Source organism: Seriola aureovittata, chromosome 2, assembly GCF_021018895.1.
Source record: "Seriola aureovittata isolate HTS-2021-v1 ecotype China chromosome 2, ASM2101889v1, whole genome shotgun sequence".
Classification (NCBI taxonomy): Eukaryota; Metazoa; Chordata; class Actinopteri; order Carangiformes; family Carangidae; genus Seriola; species Seriola aureovittata.
The window spans coordinates 14,773,363-14,793,642 of record NC_079365.1 but is presented as its reverse complement, the minus strand read 5'-3'; the positions used below and the strand labels follow the sequence as shown (position 1 = coordinate 14,793,642).

General features: G+C 40.7%; 4 protein-coding genes and 1 long non-coding RNA gene across 5 annotated transcripts in view; 4 read left to right on the top strand and 1 right to left on the bottom strand.

Moving 5' to 3' along the window:
- The first annotated feature begins 3 nt into the window (after positions 1–3).
- Positions 4–6,385, top strand: uroc1 (urocanate hydratase 1). Its single transcript, XM_056389380.1, has 19 exons — positions 4–225; positions 979–1,109; positions 1,485–1,578; positions 1,673–1,732; positions 1,817–1,945; positions 2,033–2,094; positions 2,242–2,308; positions 2,727–2,870; positions 2,958–3,046; positions 3,529–3,591; positions 3,708–3,887; positions 3,977–4,074; positions 4,165–4,237; positions 4,385–4,574; positions 4,677–4,775; positions 4,860–4,959; positions 5,494–5,575; positions 5,685–5,784; positions 5,904–6,385. The coding sequence occupies exons 1-19, from the start codon at positions 100–102 to the stop codon at positions 6,042–6,044; spliced, it is 2,028 nt and encodes a 675-aa protein (XP_056245355.1). The 5' UTR covers positions 4–99; the 3' UTR covers positions 6,045–6,385.
- Positions 6,386–6,993: 608 nt separating this feature from the next.
- Positions 6,994–12,535, top strand: LOC130177565 (MAP kinase-activated protein kinase 2-like). The gene is made up of 10 exons (XM_056389434.1): positions 6,994–7,833; positions 8,922–9,061; positions 10,071–10,135; positions 10,227–10,306; positions 10,416–10,542; positions 10,750–10,825; positions 10,953–11,077; positions 11,779–11,864; positions 11,953–12,033; positions 12,135–12,535. Exons 1-10 carry the CDS (start codon positions 7,582–7,584, stop codon positions 12,282–12,284), a joined length of 1,182 nt encoding a protein of 393 aa, XP_056245409.1. The 5' UTR covers positions 6,994–7,581; the 3' UTR covers positions 12,285–12,535.
- A 146-nt stretch (positions 12,536–12,681) lies between these two features.
- On the top strand, positions 12,682–18,198 carry si:dkey-197j19.6 (actin nucleation-promoting factor WAS). Its single transcript, XM_056389446.1, has 9 exons — positions 12,682–14,236; positions 15,857–16,003; positions 16,289–16,375; positions 16,467–16,551; positions 16,676–16,736; positions 16,829–16,913; positions 17,029–17,182; positions 17,320–17,534; positions 17,631–18,198. The coding sequence occupies exons 1-9, from the start codon at positions 14,138–14,140 to the stop codon at positions 17,766–17,768; spliced, it is 1,071 nt and encodes a 356-aa protein (XP_056245421.1). The 5' UTR covers positions 12,682–14,137; the 3' UTR covers positions 17,769–18,198.
- Positions 16,791–18,533, bottom strand: LOC130177599 (uncharacterized). Its single transcript, XR_008829039.1, has 3 exons — positions 18,397–18,533; positions 17,427–17,493; positions 16,791–17,080 (listed from the first exon to the last, which is right to left on the bottom strand). It is a non-coding gene; the product is annotated as an uncharacterized LOC130177599 (long non-coding RNA).
- The window catches only part of pfkfb4b (6-phosphofructo-2-kinase/fructose-2,6-biphosphatase 4b), a 25,565-nt gene continuing 23,691 nt past the window's right edge, over positions 18,407–20,280 (top strand). The window contains exon 1 of the mRNA XM_056389422.1: positions 18,407–18,564. Coding sequence (XP_056245397.1) covers positions 18,522–18,564 — 43 coding nt within the window. The 5' untranslated portion in view covers positions 18,407–18,521. The remainder of the gene's footprint in view (positions 18,565–20,280) is intronic.

Genomic DNA, 20,280 nt, shown 5'->3' with positions numbered 1-20,280 from the left:
AGGGTCATTTGCAGTAAAGGTGAGAGCTGCCTTCAGTCTCCAGCCTGATCTCTGTCTCCAGGTGTGTTTTCAAGTGTGTGATAGAAAATACCCAACAGGATGTCTAATTTAAAGGAGATATGCGGTGGTTTACCTCTGGACCCTCTGCCACCTAACCGGGGAAGAGATCCTAGTGTGCCACATGCACCTATCCGGACCCCAAACCTCACAGCAGAGGAGGAGCGAGTGAGTAAATACACTAACAAAACATTTGTCATCACCTTTGCTACACAATCATTTGTAAATCCGTGATCCAGATATCCTGCACCTTTTGATAAGATGACTTTTGTGTAGACGACAGCACAGGTGTCGCATTGTTATTATTATTTTAAGCACACAACATACCTCATGGTGGACATTTACACTTCTTAAACAGAGGTGTAACTAATAACACTGATAACAGCTACATTCCATTTTATGCATGCTGTACTTACACACCTAAACGCAATGAAATGATTTCTGTGAAAAATAAAGTTCATAATGAAATTGTATGACCAATGGTATGGAACACGCTTAACATAGACTCTTTGGGCTGCAGTGAACCCAACAATCAAAAAGACAAAGTAGGCTACCTGTGGACATCATCATGAAGTCATCTGTGATCTGAACGGGGCCGCAGCTCACTGTCAAGTCAGACAATTGCTCTGTGTCAGATGCGTGAGCACAATTGACATTATGCCATTATGGACTGTTGTTGCAACACCACAGTTTGCTCATGAGCTGCCCTAAAAAATTGATTATTCTCTAAGGTTGTCAACTGATTGCCCAAACTGAGAGCAAAGGCTTCAGTCAATAATTAAGAGAGATACAGGGAGCAGTCCAGCTCTGACAGTATGTTAGGAAGAATTAAAAAAATAGTAAAACCTGTCTGTGTGATGATATTGAAACACTTATTTTCACTGTGTTCACTAACCTACTGTAAATGCCTCTTCCCTCTAGTTGGCGTTGAGAAATGCCCTGCGTTATTTCCCTCCCTCTCATCACGCAACACTTGCACCTGAATTTGCTCAGGAGCTGCGGCAGTACGGGCACATCTACATGTACCGCTTCTGCCCCACGCTACACATGAGGTGAGGCAACCTGGTGACGAGAGCCCGACTGAGAACTGGGTTTTTGTTTAGTAGTTGAGTTAACAGAAATCCGATGATACTGTATAGTGGCAGTTATTACTTTTTACACAAACAGTTTACATTTATATTTATTCTTATTTTCGATTTTTTTATTCAATTACTCAAGATAACACACCGACAGTAGAGCATGATCTACATGACAGAACAAAAAATAAGAAAACACACGCACACACACAGACAAACAACAAGTCTTATCTTCCAACAACTGTTGAAGATATACAGGTTACAGGGACATTACATTTACTCTTAAGGTTGTATTGTCGAGTTTCTTTTTCCCTACACAGTAGTGATGTCAGTTTGCTTCTGTTTCCTCAGAGCTTACCCCATAGATCAGTACCCCTGCCGCACACGTCAAGCAGCCTCTATAATGTTAATGATCATGAACAACCTGGACCCAGCAGTTGCTCAGGTGAGCTTCCTCCACACGTTGTATTGCCTTACCAAAGCTAAACTTGATGAATCCTTGAGCGAAGTTCTCTTATTTGTTGTATTTCTTTTCACAGTTTCCCCAGGAACTTGTCACCTATGGAGGCAACGGACAGGTGTTTAGCAACTGGGCCCAGGTCAGTCTTGAGTTTACTTGTGTTTTCTTTGTGTCTGAGTCCAAAACAGATAGACACCAATGATTTGTGTGTGTTTGGGTGCAGTTCCGCCTGGTGATGCATTACCTGAGTGAGATGACAGAAGAACAAACTTTGGTCATGTACAGCGGTCATCCCATGGGCCTGTTCCCCAGCCTGCCTTCCTCGCCTCGTGCCATCATCACCAATGGCATGGTAAATGCACAACACACATCTGACTTAAGAAACTGATGCCTTGATACATGACAAGTTCACAAATTATTATTTTCTTGCTTCACTCAGGTTATTCCAAATTACTCCTCCAGAGACCAGTATGAAAAGATGTTTGCTCTCGGCGTATCGATGTAAGTTTTAATGGTGCCTTTTTACTTGTTGGTGTTTGTTGGTTTCTCTGTTATTTGTTATTAGGGCGAGTAATGATTATATAAGAAAATATATAATATTAGGTGTGTGCCAGATGTAAACTGTGTTCTTCTGCTGTGCATTTTCAGGTACGGTCAAATGACAGCAGGCAGCTACTGCTACATTGGCCCCCAAGGGATTGTGCATGGCACTATGGTATGTGAAATTAAGATTAAGATGTGCACACAGCACTTCAGTATTTCTTCATGCCAAATATGGATTACTTTAAGAAGATATAAGATTAAGGTGTCTCAAATAACAAACACAAACAAATACCTCAAGCCTTTGAACTTCACACACTTTGGATGAACTCCTCACAGCTCAAACATATGCAGCCTGTGCAGAAGAGTCACAAGCAGATGTTTCTTTTATTTAATTTTTTTCCCCCTTTATTTTACCAGCAAGTCCGACTGAGATAAAAAAAAATCTTTTACTTTTATTTGTATTAAGGGGTCACACATGTAAAAGGTTGAGAATCACTGCTAATATTCATAACAATTAGTGCACATGTTGCCTGTAGGGTGTAGCCCCTGTGATATTTTTTTTTTCTGTTTCCTTTTGGTTTACTGTGCAGCTGACTGTGCTGAATGCCGGCCGGAGGTACCTGGGCTCTGGTGACTTGAGTGGGCGTGTCTTTGTGACCTCTGGCCTGGGGGGCATGAGTGGAGCTCAGGCTAAAGCTGCCGTCATCGCTGGCTGCATTGGCGTGATTGCAGAGGTCATTTCCCGTTAATACTGACTGCTGAGCAAGAATGGAGGAATTCCTGTGCGTCAATGTGATTGTGTGAAACTGTTTTGTGTGTAGGTAGATGAGGCTCCTCTTAGAAAGAGACATGAGCAGGGCTGGCTGATGGAGGTGACCAGCAACATTGAGCACTGCATTAAATGCATCAGGTAATAGACAGGAAAAGATTAATTATGAATGTCCAAATCATTATTAAAAAATGTCAATACATGCTTATTACTGAGGGTTTGTATATGATAATCTTTAGTATGTGTGGGTCTCTCTAATTCTAATAATTTTACACCTTTACGTAGTTTAATTACACCATTGTATCCTATTTTATAAGATCATCAAATCTTTTGTATGTTAAATCTTCATTTGTAAAGCAGCTAGTAGCGATAGGAGTCAAAGAAATGTGGAATACAAAAGTACAACAGTATGAAGTGGATATACACAAATAAAGTACAAGTACCTCAAATTTGTACTTAGTTACATTCAACTGCTGCTACCAGGGCAGTTACTTGTTTACATGTTCAGCATCTTTGCTCCACATTCATGAAAATGATCCCACAGAAAAGACAAATGGATACATCCCATAACAGAACCTGTCTACAGTGACATGCAGTAATTGTTCTTATTTTGTGTCTGACAGAGAGGCCAAGAGATCCAAGACTCCCCTCAGTCTAGGTTACCATGGAAACATCGTAGACTTGTGGTGAGTAAGAGATGAAAACTCGACCGAGGTCTGCACCTGCTATACAGTAAAGGAGCCACCATTTCTTACAAAATGCTGTGATCTTTGTCCTACTTGACTCTTACCTTTGAAACCAGGGAGAGGCTGCTGTTGGAGTATGAGAGGACGGGGGAGCTCCTGGTGGATCTGGGTTCAGACCAGACCTCCCTTCACAACCCATACAACGGAGGCTACTACCCAGTCCAGCTGAGCTTCCGCCAGGCAAACCAGCTTATGTCAACTGATCCTAACCGTTTCCGAACCATGGTCCAAGAAAGGTTCAATTAACAGACTTTCTTACGGATATTTTCATGCAACATATTGGTCCATTATGTTAAAATAAACAGTGTTTTACATACTCTCACAGCCTCAGGCGACACATAAAGGCCATCAATAAGCTGTCCGATGCTGGTATGTTCTTCTGGGACTATGGCAACGCATTTCTCCTGGAAGCACAGAGAGCTGGTAAGTCATATACATCACACACAAAAAATATTATTATCATTCAGTCCACGTCGGAACAATAAGGAGAGTTGTGTTAATTGTTTTATGTAGGAGCAGAGGTAGAAAAGGTTGGCGGAGGAGCAACAGAATTTCGTTACCCTTCTTATGTGCAGCACATTATGGGGTGAGACATTTTCTTGTTTGTTAAATCTTGCACTGATCCTGTAATAGAAGTGTAGAAAACACAGACAAATAAACTGTGATCAAATCGGATATTTTCTTCCTGTGATGAATTACCAGTGATCTTGCTCCCCTTCTGTCTTTACCACAGGGACATTTTCTCTTTGGGCTTTGGCCCTTTTCGCTGGGTGTGCACATCTGGCAACCCCCAAGATCTTGCTGTAACAGATAACATTGCTGCTACTGTCCTGGAAGAAATTGGTGCCAATGTGACTGATCATATCAGGCAGCAGTACAATGACAACATCCGCTGGATCAGAGAGGCTGGAAAACACAAAATGGTCCTTAACTTTATGGGCAACTAATACCTCTGATTTTCTCTCTCAATGCAAATCACACAAATGAAGAGATTACTCTACAACGTCCTCTGTGTGTTTGTTTAGGTTGTTGGATCCCAAGCCAGAATCCTCTACTCTGACCAGAGAGGAAGAGTCTGCATTGCTTTGGCAATCAACCAGGCTATCGCTGATGGAAGAGTTTCAGTAAGTGTCTGCTGAGAAGATTCTTCGTGACATCAAGTTTTCAATAGCTTTTCAACAGTGTGTTTTGTTGCTTCTCTCGCTCAGGCTCCTGTGGTTATCAGCAGAGACCATCATGATGTTAGTGGCACAGACAGTCCCTTTAGAGAGACCTCTAACGTTTATGATGGCTCCGCCTTCTGTGCAGGTAGGTGCACTTCACTACAGCTGTAAGCAACTCAAGAGTTTTCCAAAGTTAAATCCTACTTATCGGTTTACTAAAGCAATTTGTCTATTGAAGATTAATTGATTTTGAACACCACCATAATAAAATTGGACAAAAATAAAAGAAGACATGTTGTGGCGTGTGATAGTTAAACTATAACAAGCAAGTTTTAACTGTGTACAACTACATTTTCATATCACACTGATCCAATGATTGAAAACCAGACTGCCTGTTCATCATTGCCTGTCAATTTTATGTTTTGTTCTGTGGACAAAGATGCAAGGTGAACTAAATTATTTTGATGGCCTGAAAGTGGAGACTGGAGACTAATGATTTGAACCATCAAACATTAGAGAACAGCACTAGAATCCACTGAGAATCTGTCTCAAGTTACTACTGACATGAAAATTGGTGTGACTAAGACTTGTGGCTTCCAAGCTCCTTTACCTTTTCCCAGCTTTTCTGTGTCTCTTCATTTATATAAACCAGAGAACTCACAATGTCTCCTCCTTACAGACATGGCAGTTCAGAACTTTGTTGGCGATGCATTCAGGGGTGCCACATGGGTAGCCCTGCACAACGGTGGTGGTGTTGGCTGGTAAGGCTTGCTGAGTATTGCCGTATTTAAATGTTCTTTATAATTCACCAAAGCCATTTGTTGAATACTCACCTATCACCATGTCATTGCATTTTTACTTTACCTGCAGGGGCGAGGTAATGAACGGAGGATTTGGTTTGCTGCTCGACGGCTCAGAGGAGGCAGCAAAGCGTGCCCGTCTGATGCTCAACTGGGACGTCTCCAATGGGGTGAGAGTGTAGAGAGAAGAGCAGCTTGTTTAATTCCAGCCTCGCTCATTATTTACAATCTGCTTAGACTGCAGATGAGTGCTGACTGGCACCAATGTGTGTGTTTCTGTGCGCTGCAGGTGGCTCGTCGCTGCTGGTCTGGAAACTCTAATGCCTATGAGACAATCCAGCGCACCATGGAGGAGCACAGGCAGCTGCGTGTCACCATGCCCTTTCCTGTTCAGGATGAGCACGTGCTGGACCGTGCCCTGCAGGGCTAGCCAGCACTAAAGCACAGGGTACCAGCCAGCTGCCACCACACAGCAAAGGAATCCTGCAGCTGTAATCACTTCATCAGATGTGTGTGAATCAGGCCGTTGATTTTACACACTGCAGACTACTAGAAATTATACACAGAGACAGATCAGCTCACTGCAAAACACTTGGCCAGTACTACCTTAGTTAATACATTAATGATGATAGTCTTACACAGGTCGTTTGCTGTGAATACACAGAATGCAAAATAGGTTACAATATTGTGCTGGTTTTAGTAATGTAACATGCAAAAATATATTCTTTATTTTTTGTGCTGAAAATTAAACTACGCCCATATAAATTACAACTCACACAGTATACGAGTCATTTGTGTGTAGATAGTGAACAAAAATGATTAGTTGATCAAAATGTCAGTCACTCACCTTTTGTTTATTTTATGTTGTAGAAAAAGAAACATTTACTTTTAAATATGAAACTGAATGGTACCAAAGCCAACATTTGGTCACAACTGACTGCACCAAAGCAACAGGTTGGATTTTGTCCTCAGATGCTTGATATTTCCCACTTTGATGTCTGGCCGGTTACATTTTTGGTAAATAAAGAGCATCTTTCCAAGCAGCCTGAGGCAGATAACTGACGAATCCACAGCATAAATTAAAAATTAAAATGTGTTATACTTGATGTCTGTTGTCACAGCATGGCTTAAAGGTGTGAGGACAAAGAGAAACCACACGTGCTTCTAAAAGTAAAAAAGTGTTAATGAAACATCTGGAATGAAAAACAACAAATGAGGTGTGATGGTAAGCATGTCAGTGGTACGGGAGGGCGGGGAGACCAGAGCCAATCAGAAAAGATACGAGCAGGGCCAGCCCGAGTTGCCACAACATTCATCCCACACTTACATAATCCCCCGTGATCGACTCTTACACTTCCAAGATTCTTACCACAAAGTTCCCACTCCCACGCCACTGGACGTGGACCATGTCCTTACGACATTAATTTCTGGAGCTAACTTTGGAGCTCATCCGCTGGTACCCAGCCATGCGTCTTTACGCGTGGTTGTTCCTTTAAGAAAACTGAATGAAGAATGAATTTGAGCCGCTCCGCACTGACGTAAGGGAGCTGGAGAGGTTGGTGTCCCTGCAGCAAGAGGCAGATAACCGTGATGAGGACCAGGCTGGAGCAACAGGAATTTTTAGCATTTTGTTTTCCCCTCAGCCGTCTAGTGTGTTTTATTATCCCTACACTTAAATCCGGTGTTTAGTTGGACTCCCTTGAATTTCTCTATGCCCATGTAACGGTTTCGATTTCGGACCTCCGCCCTTTTCTGTACACACCGGGGAGGTTTTATAGATTGCATACGACATTTTTCTCGTACAGTGTCCAAAGTGGGTCTAGATGTTCTGTCGGGAAGTACAAAAGTCCTCTGGACATTCGCGGATGGAATAAGATGACACTAGATATTTTCTGTGGCAGAGCCTGGTGACATTTGCTTTGCACCACTGTTGGCTTTTTACATATAAAAAAAAAAAAAAAAAAAAAATGCATCATAACCAGGAGGAGCAGTCGGGAAATCCAATTATTGCGCAGCACGGGACAGCGCACCTCAGTGACTCCAGCAGCCTGGGCTGCGGCCTCACTGACCTCCAGCCACCTGCTTATTCTAAACTGGATTTTAGGAAAAATGCAGTGACAGATGACTATAAAATCACAGCTCAGGTCCTCGGGCTGGGAATCAATGGCAAAGTGCTGGAATGTTATTGCAAGACGACGGGAGAGAAATGTGCACTAAAGGTGTGTGTGTGTGTGTGTGTGTGTGTGTGTGTGTGTGTGTGTGTGTGTGTGTGTGTGTGTGTGTGTGTGTGTGTGTGTGTGTGTGTGTGTGTGTGTGTGTGTGTGTCACAGGTTCACTTCCAGTTTGTATGATTACTGGCAACTGAGCTGCACCCAGACAGTGGATGTGTCTGGCAGACAGTGATGTGCTGTCTGGGATGTTTTAACACAGTTTCCACTCTGCTGTGAGGATTGTTGTGTGGACAATGATCTGCGCTGTTAATACTTCACATACTCATCTGTGCCTGCGACATTTAACAAAAGTTAAAATCTAAACTTTTCACTCATATATTCAACATTAAATATTCAGTGTATTTCATATTTACAGTCATTATGAAAGGCAACATGGGACATACATGTTGGGAGACATTCAGAGCTGGTAAGTGAACAAACTGAGCTGAGTGTAGGGTTGCAGCAAAGCCTTAAGAAAATACAAACAGGAAGAGCAGCCCCCTGAGTGCCTCCGCATGTTTCCTCTAGAATTTCCTTGGTGGTAACCCACAACCAAAAGGGTATCATAATATGTGAAGAGTGGTAATGCTGTGATTTATGCACAGAGGCTTTTATTGGAAAGTCATAAACATTCATATCTCAGCCTTCTTCCAACTCCAGTGCTCAAAATGCATTTTAACATCCATAAGGATTTTGACTGGGGTCTGCATGTCTGGGAAAATAGGATATACTCGTCCCATGTCTGTGATGCCGTCTGTAAAGATAGAGTATGATGTTGCTAAATGCAGCCTTAAAGTCTTCACTCTTAATGTCCTCAGTGGAAATCACTGCCCAGCAAACAGCTGCAGATTAATGGCTTTAATAGTGGCCATTAACAGTGCTGTACACAGTGAGTGACTTCACACTGGGGCATGTTTTTGTGTGTTTATTGATTTCTTAGCAAAGATGTCCAAAAAAAAAAAAAAATCAATGAGGCTTGTCTAAGTTTGAACATTGTGATCTACGGATGTAGGTGAGGCATTTAGACATATTTAAAACAGAACCTTTTTATTAACACATGTTTTTGTTCTGCTTTATTCTGACTGTCTTTGGAGCAGATTCTGTATGATACTCCTAAAGCCCGACGGGAGGTAGAGCTGCACTGGCGGGTGTCTGGAGGTCCCCACATCGTCCCAATACTCAGCCTGTATGAGAACATGCACAAGGGGAAGAAATGCCTCCTCATCATAATGGAGTGGTGAGCATTATCAGCACTGTTATTTATTGTCTGCTTATTTTGAGTCTGTGAGGGAAACTCAGCGGTAAAACAGAATGTTTTTTCTATGATGTAGAACAGCTTTGTGTTAATTTGTGAATGTGAAAAAAGCATCTTTTTAAGCTGAACAGCAGAAAGACAGACTGAGACTGAATGAGGTCGGACGTCCCAAAGATGCCACAAACTGTATGTGAATAATGGAGTAACTATTAGGATGCCATGTCCCTGTCCAGAGCTTGTATCTTAAACATCTGGATTGCATCTAGATCTACCTGACATCGATTTAAACTCACAACTTGTATAAGAATGCATCTCAAATAGATTTTGATACACACTTTTAATACACACTAAAGAAGACAATACCCATTTCTGTTTGCATTCTCATGGTCTTGCATGCTCCTGTGGTAAATATGAGTTCGAAACGAGGTGATCTTTTTTCTTCTTCCACACTGTAGCCTGTGCTTTTAAATAAGATATCAGGGTCTTAAAATATTAAACTCTTTTTCTAAGTCAGTCAAAAATATGTTCTCCACACACACACAACATCTTTTAATGCTAAGAGTTCACATGGCCTTTGAGAGAAGCCCATTTTATTGGAATCTGGAAACATTTTCTGATTCACAGCGACAGTATAAGCTGCACTTGATAAAGCTCATTTGTCTCATTTGTCTTGAACAAAAACAAACTCTGAGCCCATGGAATCTTCTCATGTGCATCTTATGTGTTTGTATTAACTTTACAGTGTAAAACGAACATAGCAGCAATGATGTAAATTCTGCCTTTTGGCATGATTTTTCCTTTAATGCGTCCTTACTGCTTGAGTCATCTGAGTCTGCTGTGGCTCAGAAGACTGGACTCATCTGAACAGTAAATAGTGAGGCACAATGACTTGCTTTGTTATAAAACCATGATTGCAGTGGAGGACTGTGGTCATTTGCCAAGAGTCCCCGTCGCTGCCCCAGTTCTGATTCCTTTGTTAATCTTGTCTCAGTATGGAGGGAGGGGAGCTGTTCAGTCGCATTCAAGCCAGAGGGGACCAGGCCTTCACAGAAAGAGGTGAGCTGGAGTTCATGTTTTGCAGTTTAAGATCCATGAGTCTCTATATTGTATCCCGTACTGGTACATCTATGCCATCTCTGTCCATCAGAGGCATCAGAGATCATGCATGACATTGGCACTGCCATTGAGTACCTCCACCACATGGATATTGCTCACAGAGATGTTAAGGTACTGCTGCTGTCGAAATCATTTTTCACAGAGAATGTAACACAAACACATTTCTAGCTAAATATATTGTTTTAAACCTCTAATTATTTTTTTTACCTTCATAAAACAGCCAGAAAACCTGCTCTACACCACCAAGGAGAGTAACGCCACACTAAAACTGACCGACTTTGGCTTTGCGAAGGAGACGACACTGCACAACTCCCTCCAAACGCCCTGCTACACTCCATATTATGTTGGTGAGTGTTTGCTGTCATGTGGTAGAAGGACTTGTGCCAATGGAATAAAAGTGTAAATATAGGAATAGACTTTGGATGTGGTCGCTGTCATCCACTCTCATGTTGTCCACGTGTGTCTGCATATTGACCTGCTTTTGTGCGAGTGTGTCTTTCATTCTCCACGTCATTGTATTGGGTTTTTTTTTCTGTATCTGTTTGTGCATTCAGCCCCAGAAGTGCTTGGGCCAGAGAAATATGACAAATCATGTGACATGTGGTCTTTGGGCGTAATCATGTACATTCTGTGAGTATCATGTGCGTCTATTAACTGTTGAAATGTTTGTAGCGACTCTGGTATACTGATTATTAATGTTCAACTCATTTGTTAAAGAAGACACAAAAGTAACATAGTCCTCTCTTCTGTTTTCTAGTCTGTGCGGGTTTCCTCCGTTCTACTCAAACACAGGTCAGGCCATCTCTCCGGGCATGAAGCAGAGGATCAGGTTGGGCCAGTATGAGTTCCCCAACCCTGAGTGGGCTGATGTGTCCGAGGAAGGTCAGACTTTGGACATAAAATATATATCTAACAGCAAAAAGACAACTGTTAAAAAGCTGTGCAAAATTTAATTACAACTCAGCTCTCACTTTGTGTGAAATTAAACAGAATAATGAAAGTCACGAATAAATATGATATGCTGTAACAACCTAATCGTGTGCCTAAAAACAGTGGGAAACAACCTGAACTTAGTCTCCATTTACAGTATCACAGATCTCCTATTCAGGTTACACTCAGTGGTCATGACCTCTGAGTGAGAGAGGTGATGACATTGATGTCATAACAAAGTTTGATTTACCACACAAACTATTTATCTAAGGTGTCTGAGCTGGGTCATTATTAAAGTGGGCGTAGAGTAATGATGTGGATGAAAATCTGTGACTTGATGTAAATAACAGGCAGGGCATCCTGCTTCATTTTCACTTAATTGTCACCACTAAATTATTTGCTGGTATGAACTAATGTTGTTTGTCTTTTTGCTGTCTGGAGAAATGAAAATTCCTGTCACAGTATCGTCTTTTTCTCTGGCATGTGATTTTGATTGATTGTTTGAATAGCTTTTACAACACAACACCGTCTGCAGCTTTGGTAATGGAAACAGTTTTGTTCATTTTTGTCACTTATTCCCAGAACTGGTGTTTTGTTTCTAAAAACCTATTGGGTCATATGCTTGAGGTTGTTTTCTTTCACGTCCTCTGCAGCCAAACAGCTGATCATTCAGTTACTGAAGACAGACCCCAATGAAAGGATGACAATTGGACAGTTCATGAACCATCCCTGGATTAGTGTAAGTTAACACTTTATAAACCTTGTGGCTATAGGCCTATCATCGTCCACCTGTGTATTCATGGATGCTCATGTATTTTATTCTGCAGCAGTCAATGGTGGTCCCTCCAACACCCCTTCACACCTCACGTGTTTTGACCGAGGACAAGGAGCTGTGGGAAGATGTGAAGGTGAGTCTCGTTCTATTTAAATGCTAAGCTTTCAGAATGTGACCACAAGGTGGCAGTAAAACATCAGGTTTACAGCACAAAATGCCTCTGTCTTCCAACAGGAGGAAATGACCACTGCCCTCGCCACCTTGCGTGTGGACTACAGCCAGGTGAAGATCAAAGACCTGGACAGGTCCAACAACCCTCTGCTCAACAAGAGACGCAAGAGGCCCATGCCCGGAGGTCCCGATAGAGGAGAACAAGCTGATTGAGGAGACATTGATGGAGGAGTGGTGTGTAATAGTCACAGAGAAGTGACATTTTCTGAAGAAGATGGGTAAATTAATATTGCACAAAAGGAGCATAAAAGCCAGAGTGAGCTATTTTTTCCCGTCCGTCCGTCGTATTTTACTTACCTTTTCTCCTTTTTCATATCACTGCACTCAATAGTATAATGATTGTCATTTATTTTGATTGGCACTACTCTTAACATTTTAAATAAAATTGTGTTTTTTATGTTTTACAGCTGTGTTGTGTCACTTTTATACACAAAATACATTTTACTCTGTTTATCTCACACAGAGAATCATTAGGCTAAACTTCTGTCTGTGAACTTTCTCAGTCCTTCAGGTCTATTGGGTGATTATTGCTGTCTGGTGAAAATCTGAGTGCATCTATTTGTAAGAAATTGGTTGTTCTTGCTGTAAAAAAAGAGAGACTGTGTGTGGAAGTCATAAAAGAAATTTATTATGCAAGATTACATCCAGCTAATACGACCCGAAGGGACTTTTGTTATAATTATGAGGGTATTGTGACATACATCAAAGCACATTCAAACCATGAGAAGTTGAGGCGTTGACATGCCTCTTGTACAGATCCATCAACCCTACCAGACATTTCCGTTCACTTGAAATTTCTTCCTCTGAGAGGCTCTGCAAGGCCATTAATGCTTCCTGCTGTATAATGTTAACTCATTGAGTTTTCGGCAGAAATTGTGTTCACTTTTTCACTAAAATGTTGAATAAACTGAGGAAAATGAAAACTCAAGAGCTTCAGAGAGAAACTTTGGCACTTTTTAAGGATAGAACAAAATATCGATATGGAAATGTATTGTATTACTTAATATTGTGATGTGTTATCCATACACTAGGGCCAAATATCAATATTTTTTATAACATGCACGTACTCTAAATGGATGTGTGTGTGCGGGTGCCAAGACTGCCTTTTGTTTCATCTTAGTTGTCAAATTCTGTGAAACTGACGTCACAATGCAGTGAATAAATAGATTAGGGATATTTTGACTCTTCACTTACACAGATATCGTGATGTATCACAGATGATTGCAATGTATTAAGTATCGCATTACTGTATCGTGATACCATTGTTGTGCATCTTGTGCAATGTATTGTGATTGTATCATATTGTGACTCCAACCCCTAACACAATGTAAAAAATATTCCATTACAAATAAGTCTTGCATTGAAAATTTTAATGTATCTTAAAGTATCAAATTTAAAAGTATTCATTGGCCAGTTTGGTGATGCTAATTTTATCTATAATTTAATAATATATCATATTTGAAAGACTCATATCATTTCTATGTCAAACACAAATCTCAACTTAAAGAGTCAGTATTTATGTTGCAAAGTAGAAGTATAAAGCAGCATAAAATGGAAATACTCAAGTAAAGTACAAGTATGTCAAAACTGAACTGAAGTACAGAACTAATGCACTTTGTTATTTTCCACCACTGGTTGTAGATTGTATCTGTTTATCTTTTAAGAGTTTCATGCAAAGACAGCACATGCAAGTTAAAAGGTGACATGCAGTACCTTTAAAAAGTCACATTTTGAATACTTATGATTAACAAATGTCTTCTTACCATCCTGACGCCTGATCCATTGACTGGACACTGTACCAACCTACACTATACTTCATTTGGTTACTGAAAGCCACAGTGTAGAATAAGTCAAATAAATTTGCATGGATACCTGCTGCACTGGAAATATATTCACAGCAGTTATGGTTAGGAGTGGGTTCAGTGGATACATCTAGAGAGGGTGAAAGAACGAGGTTAGAGAGAGTGGCACTGAACAGAGTAACAAGTGAAAACAAGGGTCTTGTGATGGCATCTAGTCTGATTCCTGGATGTCATGTAATGAGCGATCTTCTGACAATCCGTGAGAAAGGTATCCTCTTCACTCTGCTCGAACCTCAGTGTAAGGTCAGTTCAATTCACTACAGTCTCTTCAAATTAATGTCTTTAAAATACAACTTACTGATAATTCACCTCATTTTTTCTGTATTTATGTAAACCAGCCACATTAAACAGAGGTCTGCCATAAATGAACAGTTTAAGAACTAATGGAACTTAAATAAATAGCAATGCTGACAAAAAGTGAAAGTGTGTTATTCAGGTAAAATATTCTAAAAGTAATACTTTCATCTGTTAAATTGAACATGTGGATGATAAAGTAGATTTAGTCTACAATCTACTGATACATGTCTCTCTGAATCATGATCCAATGCATTCAGTAATTCTGATTCTCGCTCTTGAGGTTGTTTTCATAATAGCAGTTATCAGAGTGCTGGTGGATGAATGGGATTTCTGTGCGGGCTGTTTTGTTTAGTCAGTATCAGATGCTCGTTTTTCCTGGAACTACTACGTCATCTAAGACCAAGCGCTGCAAGATGTAAAAATGTACAGTAAGATAAGACGCGTTTTAAACCCTAATGAAGAGCAAAGAAGTTAATAATAAAAATATAAAAGTGATACAAACCAAAAGAAAAGCAGAAAACAATCAACACTGTTAATACATAACAGCTGGTCCATAAACATTAACTGTCAGATGTCAATTCTGCAATGTAAAGGGCAACGTGATTTAGCCAAGAGTCCCTGTGAATCTGTAGGGTTTAAATCCTGTGCTATATTCATTCCCTAAATGATCAAAACAGTTTCTTGTTCTGTTAAGAAACTTAGAGGTTGCTGGTGTCTTTGGTAAATGTTAGGGAATACAGTTCACAATAAGACTCTTAGACTACAGAGAGTTGCATTCACATATGCCCTGACTGTCTGTGTCTTTGTCGTCCTTTTACAGTGGATTTTTAACTGAATCATTAAAAGACAAAAGATGGCATCCGTTTTGTGTTCTATGGGTGAGGATGATTTGCCTGTGATGAATAAAAACCTGTGTATAGAGATAAGACCTCAGCCAGTGAGGAGTCCTGACACCAACCTAGTTTCTCGAATGATATTATAAAATGGAGAGATCTCCTGCAGAGAATTTAAGTGGAGCATCATCAGCCACTGAAAAGAGGTCACCGGTGTCTCTGAGGAGCAGCCTCTCTGCTATGCAGTGCTGTGAAACTAAACCAGAATGTCTCTGTGTCACAAAAATATGATCTGGTTCTGGAAAAAAAAAAACTTTATAAAAGTCTTAATCTCACAGTTTAAAATGGAAGTTTGGGTATGGATGTCGGATGTTGTTGTCTAAACTATTTCTTAATGGAAAAAGTTGATCCTAGAAGGGAAGTTACCAGAGTCCAGAAAATAACTAACTGCAGATCAGTTGCACTAACACTGACAAATACCACATATCTCTTTAATCTCTTCTTTTTTAGGGGCTTTAAAGTTCCTGCACAAGCAGAGAAGAGGCTTCAGCTCAACACAGTAGAAATTTTCTTGCAAGGGGCTTTGTTATAGATAAATACTGGGGCCTTCACATTTTTATGCTTTATTTATATGGGAAGCATGTAGAGGATGTGCTTTGTGATACATATGAACAAGAGATGATTTATTATATTTCAATTTTAAAAAATGAATATGATTAATTGTTTATTTCAGCTGATCAAAACTACAGTGGCACAGGTACTAGAGGCCAAAGAGCCCCAGCATGAGAGTCCAGGCTGGCATCGTCTAGGTTGTGGTGTGGTGTGTCTCATTGAGGATCAATCTGTTCACTCATACTTCCTGCGTCTATATTGTGTCAAGGTAAGAGAAACTGCAGAACTGTTCAGACACACGCCACACAGTCACATCAGCACACATACTGAAACATGTATACCACTTCCTGTATTTTTTGCTTCATATAGGTATGAGTTCAGCTGTGCACATAGGACAGCTCGTACTGTTTCCATCAATTTGCTATTTCCTTTGGTAACAATAGAGTGTCTTATGATGATGGGTGTGTCTGTACTTTTCCTCATGTAACTACTGTAATAGTTGTTGCCTTTTTTCCCTTCCTTTTGTACTTGCCCTGTCTTTTCTTAAACATAGCGTGCCAAGTTACTGTGGGAGCAGGAGTTGTATATCCCATTCAAGTACACTGCAAATTGCACATTCTTCCACACTTTCCCTGCAGATGTAAGTGACCCTGTGTTAAAGCTTCAGTGCCTGTAATATGTCTTATCACAGTTTTTACTGGTTTATTGTGGATTTACTTTATTTTGCACAGGGCCATCAGATAGGCTTCAACTTTGCAAATGAGACGGAGGCAGAGGAATTCAATCTTTCAGTAAAAGCTGTCCAAAGAAAACAAGGTGAGAGTAACAACAAAAAGATGACTCTTATGTATCAACACATAAAACGTGTGTTGGCTCTCTCCACATGAAAAGCAGACCAGTGGTTGAACCTATTATTCTGTCTCACCACTTCCATTTGCAGAAAAGATTACTGACACGATTCAGATGGCAAACACTGAAACAATGGACCCACCAAATTCAAGGTAAGAACAATATTACCACTTTACAGATGCAAAATGGAGGAAAATGTAGTAGATTCAAGGGATGGTTCACTGTTTATTTCTCTTCTCTGAAGAATGAGACCAGTGGAACATTTGGATAGGGAGGAGCATTTCCCCGTGGACGCACTATGCAACATAGATCCACCAGCCACCAGTTCAGTGAGTCAAAACATGCACATAAAACACTAATACATGAGCCAAATGAAATAAAACACAGACATACTAAAATAAGTCTGTAATCAGTCTCCTTCTGTTCCATTTCTACTTGGTGAAGTTTAAGGATCTGGACCCCGCCATGAGACGGCTGTTGATGCAGGCAAAACTCCCTGTGGAAGAGTTGAAAGACAAAGACATTGCTGAGGCTGTCGACTGCATCATAAACAAATTCGGAGGACTAAAGGCTATACAGAGAGAGTTGAGGAACAAAGGTACTATATCTTTAAAATGTAGTGTATATATATATATATATATATATATATATATATATATATATATATATATATATATATATACATTATATACATTTAAAGGCTCTTTAAAGATAAAATGTTGGCATGTGTGACAGGCCCAGTCTCTCAGACATTGCCTAGAGCTGCAGGGGCATCCATCTCCATTGCTCTGAAGGAAAGGCCTTTGCCTCCAGTCCCCTCCATCAAAGGCAACAGCACCTACCAGCAGACACCACAGGGCACAAAGAGAGTGGACCAGCTTCAGATTCCTCCTCCTCCACCTGCTCCAGCTGTTCCAGAAAGGATGAGAAAGAGTGCAAGTTTCAAACATGTAAGAGGACCAGGATGCCTGTTGTTTCAGTTCTGTTCTATCTGTTTGAATATGTAAAATGTGTGGCCTGATTGAGCCTAACTTTTCTTTTACTAGATGGGCTCCTTAGCAGATCCAGAAAGAGGTGATCTAGTCCTGGCTGCGTTGAGAAAAGTGTTCATACAAAAGCAGCTGGACCAGCAAAACACAAGTACAAACGAACCAGATGGGATCTGCACCTTTAAGAAGCCTTGATTTTTAACTATGATAAATATATTTAAGATTTGTGATACTTGAGATGCTGCTTTTTCTCTCGCTGGATTAACCTGCCATGATAGCTACTAACCTTTTATTTGCAGTGCACACAGCAGACTGTAAATGGAAACTTTATTTTTGCCATGATAATCAAAAAAACGATAATAACATTACCTGGTTGGACTGTATTTATCCCTGTTTGCACAATTGTACGCAGCATCTTGCCACTTCAACAAATACACACAATAAAGACGTTAATTAGTAGCGCAGAGCTAAAAAGGGTGAATATTGGAATTCTTCATTTGAGAGGTGGCCAGATGTTGCTCTATAACTGCTGGATGTGTAAATAAGCAACTGTTTTTTCATGAAAACTAAAGAGATGATACTTAAATGTTGTGTTCATGATTTGTTTCTGCTTCAAAGTGGTGAAACTTCTCTAGATTTGCAATTATTGAATTATCAAAAACTGGGGGTTTCTGAGGCCCCTTGAGGTCCGGGGTCCGGGGGCAGGTTCTGCTCTCTCTATGATAAACATACAAAAAGGCTTAAAGCACCTGTAGGCGGGGATAGAGTTAAAGACAGAGTTACACGAGTACAACCAAACAATAAAATGTGGATGTGCTCGTACGCGCGTATGGATCCGACAATGCGCGTGCCTCCATCTCCCTCACTTCATTCATTGCTTCACCCTGTGCTGCTGTGGAGACTCACGCTTCCGATCACGCTGGGAAGAAAAGACTTTAAACCGGGACCATGAGGGGCTCCTGCTGCCCGAGAAACGCGCGGGACAGGGCAGGTAGGGCGCAAACTCCAGCCGAGTCCTTACTTTTGTTTTTCTTATAATATAAGACACTCTTTGCAGTGAGTGCTACGGAGCAGCTGGGCTAGCAGGCGGATGAAGTAAACAAGTCTGTGTCACGTAGGCATCACAGGCTTCAGAGCTGACAGGGCTCTCTACCGAGGAGAGGCGGGACAGACTGCGACACACATTGGGGAAAGACTGGCTTTTTCAGGTTTCGTGTGACGAACAAATAGTTTGTGACTTTGCAGATATCAGAGATGCTTTGGTTGCTAGCATCTTCCTGTCTGCTGCTTAGCCCGACTGCAATGGCTGGTAAGCTAGCCAGTAAGCTAGCTGGTGGATTGACAGTTTTGAGGATGAACTAAACACGACTGTCTGTTTCCAAAACATTATGTCAGTCATTGTAACGTCGTGTCAAATATCCTCCAAACAGATCTGCTTTAGATTATATGTCCCATCTGTTTATGTTGTGACTGAAGAACACTTGAGAAATTTCTGGAGTTAGTGATTATGTGGGATTTTACAAAGGTAATGTCAGGGCATACTGTCAGACCATACTGTGTGGCAGCAGGAGTGAGTTAAACTTGTGATCACATGGCCATCTTTACATACCTTGACCTCCAGGCTTATTTCACTTTAACTTTTTTATTTCTCCAGGGAAACCCTGGTTCTCCCTGCGGCTCTTCCAACATGATTCTTGGGCATCATTAATTTAGAAAGTCCCCATGTGGCTCACTCAGTGGTTAAAAAATTAAATACAACGACAATTTTGACAGACTTGCTTTTAAATGCCTTTTTTTATTATCTATGTCTTTTATCTGGTTGTCATAGTGATTCTTGTAGCCACAAAATGTGTCTCTCCCAAAGATTAATTTTAATGAATTATAAGTAACATGTTTCCTGAAAGCACCTGCAGTAAAGTCTGCTTCATTTTAAATAACATGGGTAGCAGCGGCTTTGGACAGTGACAGATGGAGGACAGATTTCACTGTTAATTTGGGACAGGTGCTGCCTCAACTCCTCTGTTGTTACGTTTGCATGTTGTCACACCCGGCCATATACATTTTTCCTGTTGTTGAAGTTGCTCGATGAATACAATGAATGCTAAAAGAAGCATTATGTGCACAAGTGGCATCTGAACCGCTGCTAATACTATGGCCTATATAATCCAAAGACTCAGTTATTATAAGAATAGACTATTATGTAATTCTATTAGTCATGTAGCCTGGAGGTTAACTATTATGTTACTGTGCTGTCATGTTGATGATCACCATGCTGAGAGGACAAACTGTGACAGCTTTGTATCCACAGGGAAGGATTCTCTGCTGTTCCTTGTACGAATATGGTCACAGTGGTTTAAATGTCTGCTGCCCAAGCTGCTGTGGCAGATGTACGAGGGATGAACAGAGCTCAGGCTGTGTCAATGAGTAGGAGATGTGCTCTGTTGGCTGTCTGTCTGCCTACACACAGAGAGGCAGGGCTGAGCAGAAAAACAGGAAAAACCGCTAAACAAATATAAACAGCAGCTTTGTATTTTACTTATTCTTACTTGTGATTCTTATTGTTTATATGCATATTAAACTGTTAAGAATAATAAAAATGTGATGCTACAAATAGACTCTAACAACATTGGGATGGCTGTGTGTTGAGACTGCCCACATAGCCTGTATGTGTTCATAACTGCAGCGTGAGAGAAATATGCCTCAGCGG

Excerpts from the sequence above, each read along its gene's own strand:
- si:dkey-197j19.6 (XM_056389446.1), top strand. The coding sequence starts at position 14,138 with ATGGCATCTAGTCTGATTCCTGGATGTCATGTAATGAGCGATCTTCTG. Across the intron at positions 16,376-16,466 it reads TCCACACTTTCCCTGCAGAT|GGCCATCAGATAGGCTTCAA; the intron begins GTAAGTGACCCT and ends TATTTTGCACAG. Across the intron at positions 17,183-17,319 it reads GAGAGAGTTGAGGAACAAAG|GCCCAGTCTCTCAGACATTG; the intron begins GTACTATATCTT and ends CATGTGTGACAG.
- uroc1 (XM_056389380.1), top strand. The coding sequence starts at position 100 with ATGTCTAATTTAAAGGAGATATGCGGTGGTTTACCTCTGGACCCTCTG. Across the intron at positions 3,888-3,976 it reads CGAACCATGGTCCAAGAAAG|CCTCAGGCGACACATAAAGG; the intron begins GTTCAATTAACA and ends ATACTCTCACAG. Across the intron at positions 5,785-5,903 it reads ACTGGGACGTCTCCAATGGG|GTGGCTCGTCGCTGCTGGTC; the intron begins GTGAGAGTGTAG and ends TGTGCGCTGCAG.
- LOC130177565 (XM_056389434.1), top strand. The coding sequence starts at position 7,582 with ATGCATCATAACCAGGAGGAGCAGTCGGGAAATCCAATTATTGCGCAG. Across the intron at positions 10,543-10,749 it reads CTACACTCCATATTATGTTG|CCCCAGAAGTGCTTGGGCCA; the intron begins GTGAGTGTTTGC and ends TTGTGCATTCAG. Across the intron at positions 11,865-11,952 it reads TGAACCATCCCTGGATTAGT|CAGTCAATGGTGGTCCCTCC; the intron begins GTAAGTTAACAC and ends TTTATTCTGCAG.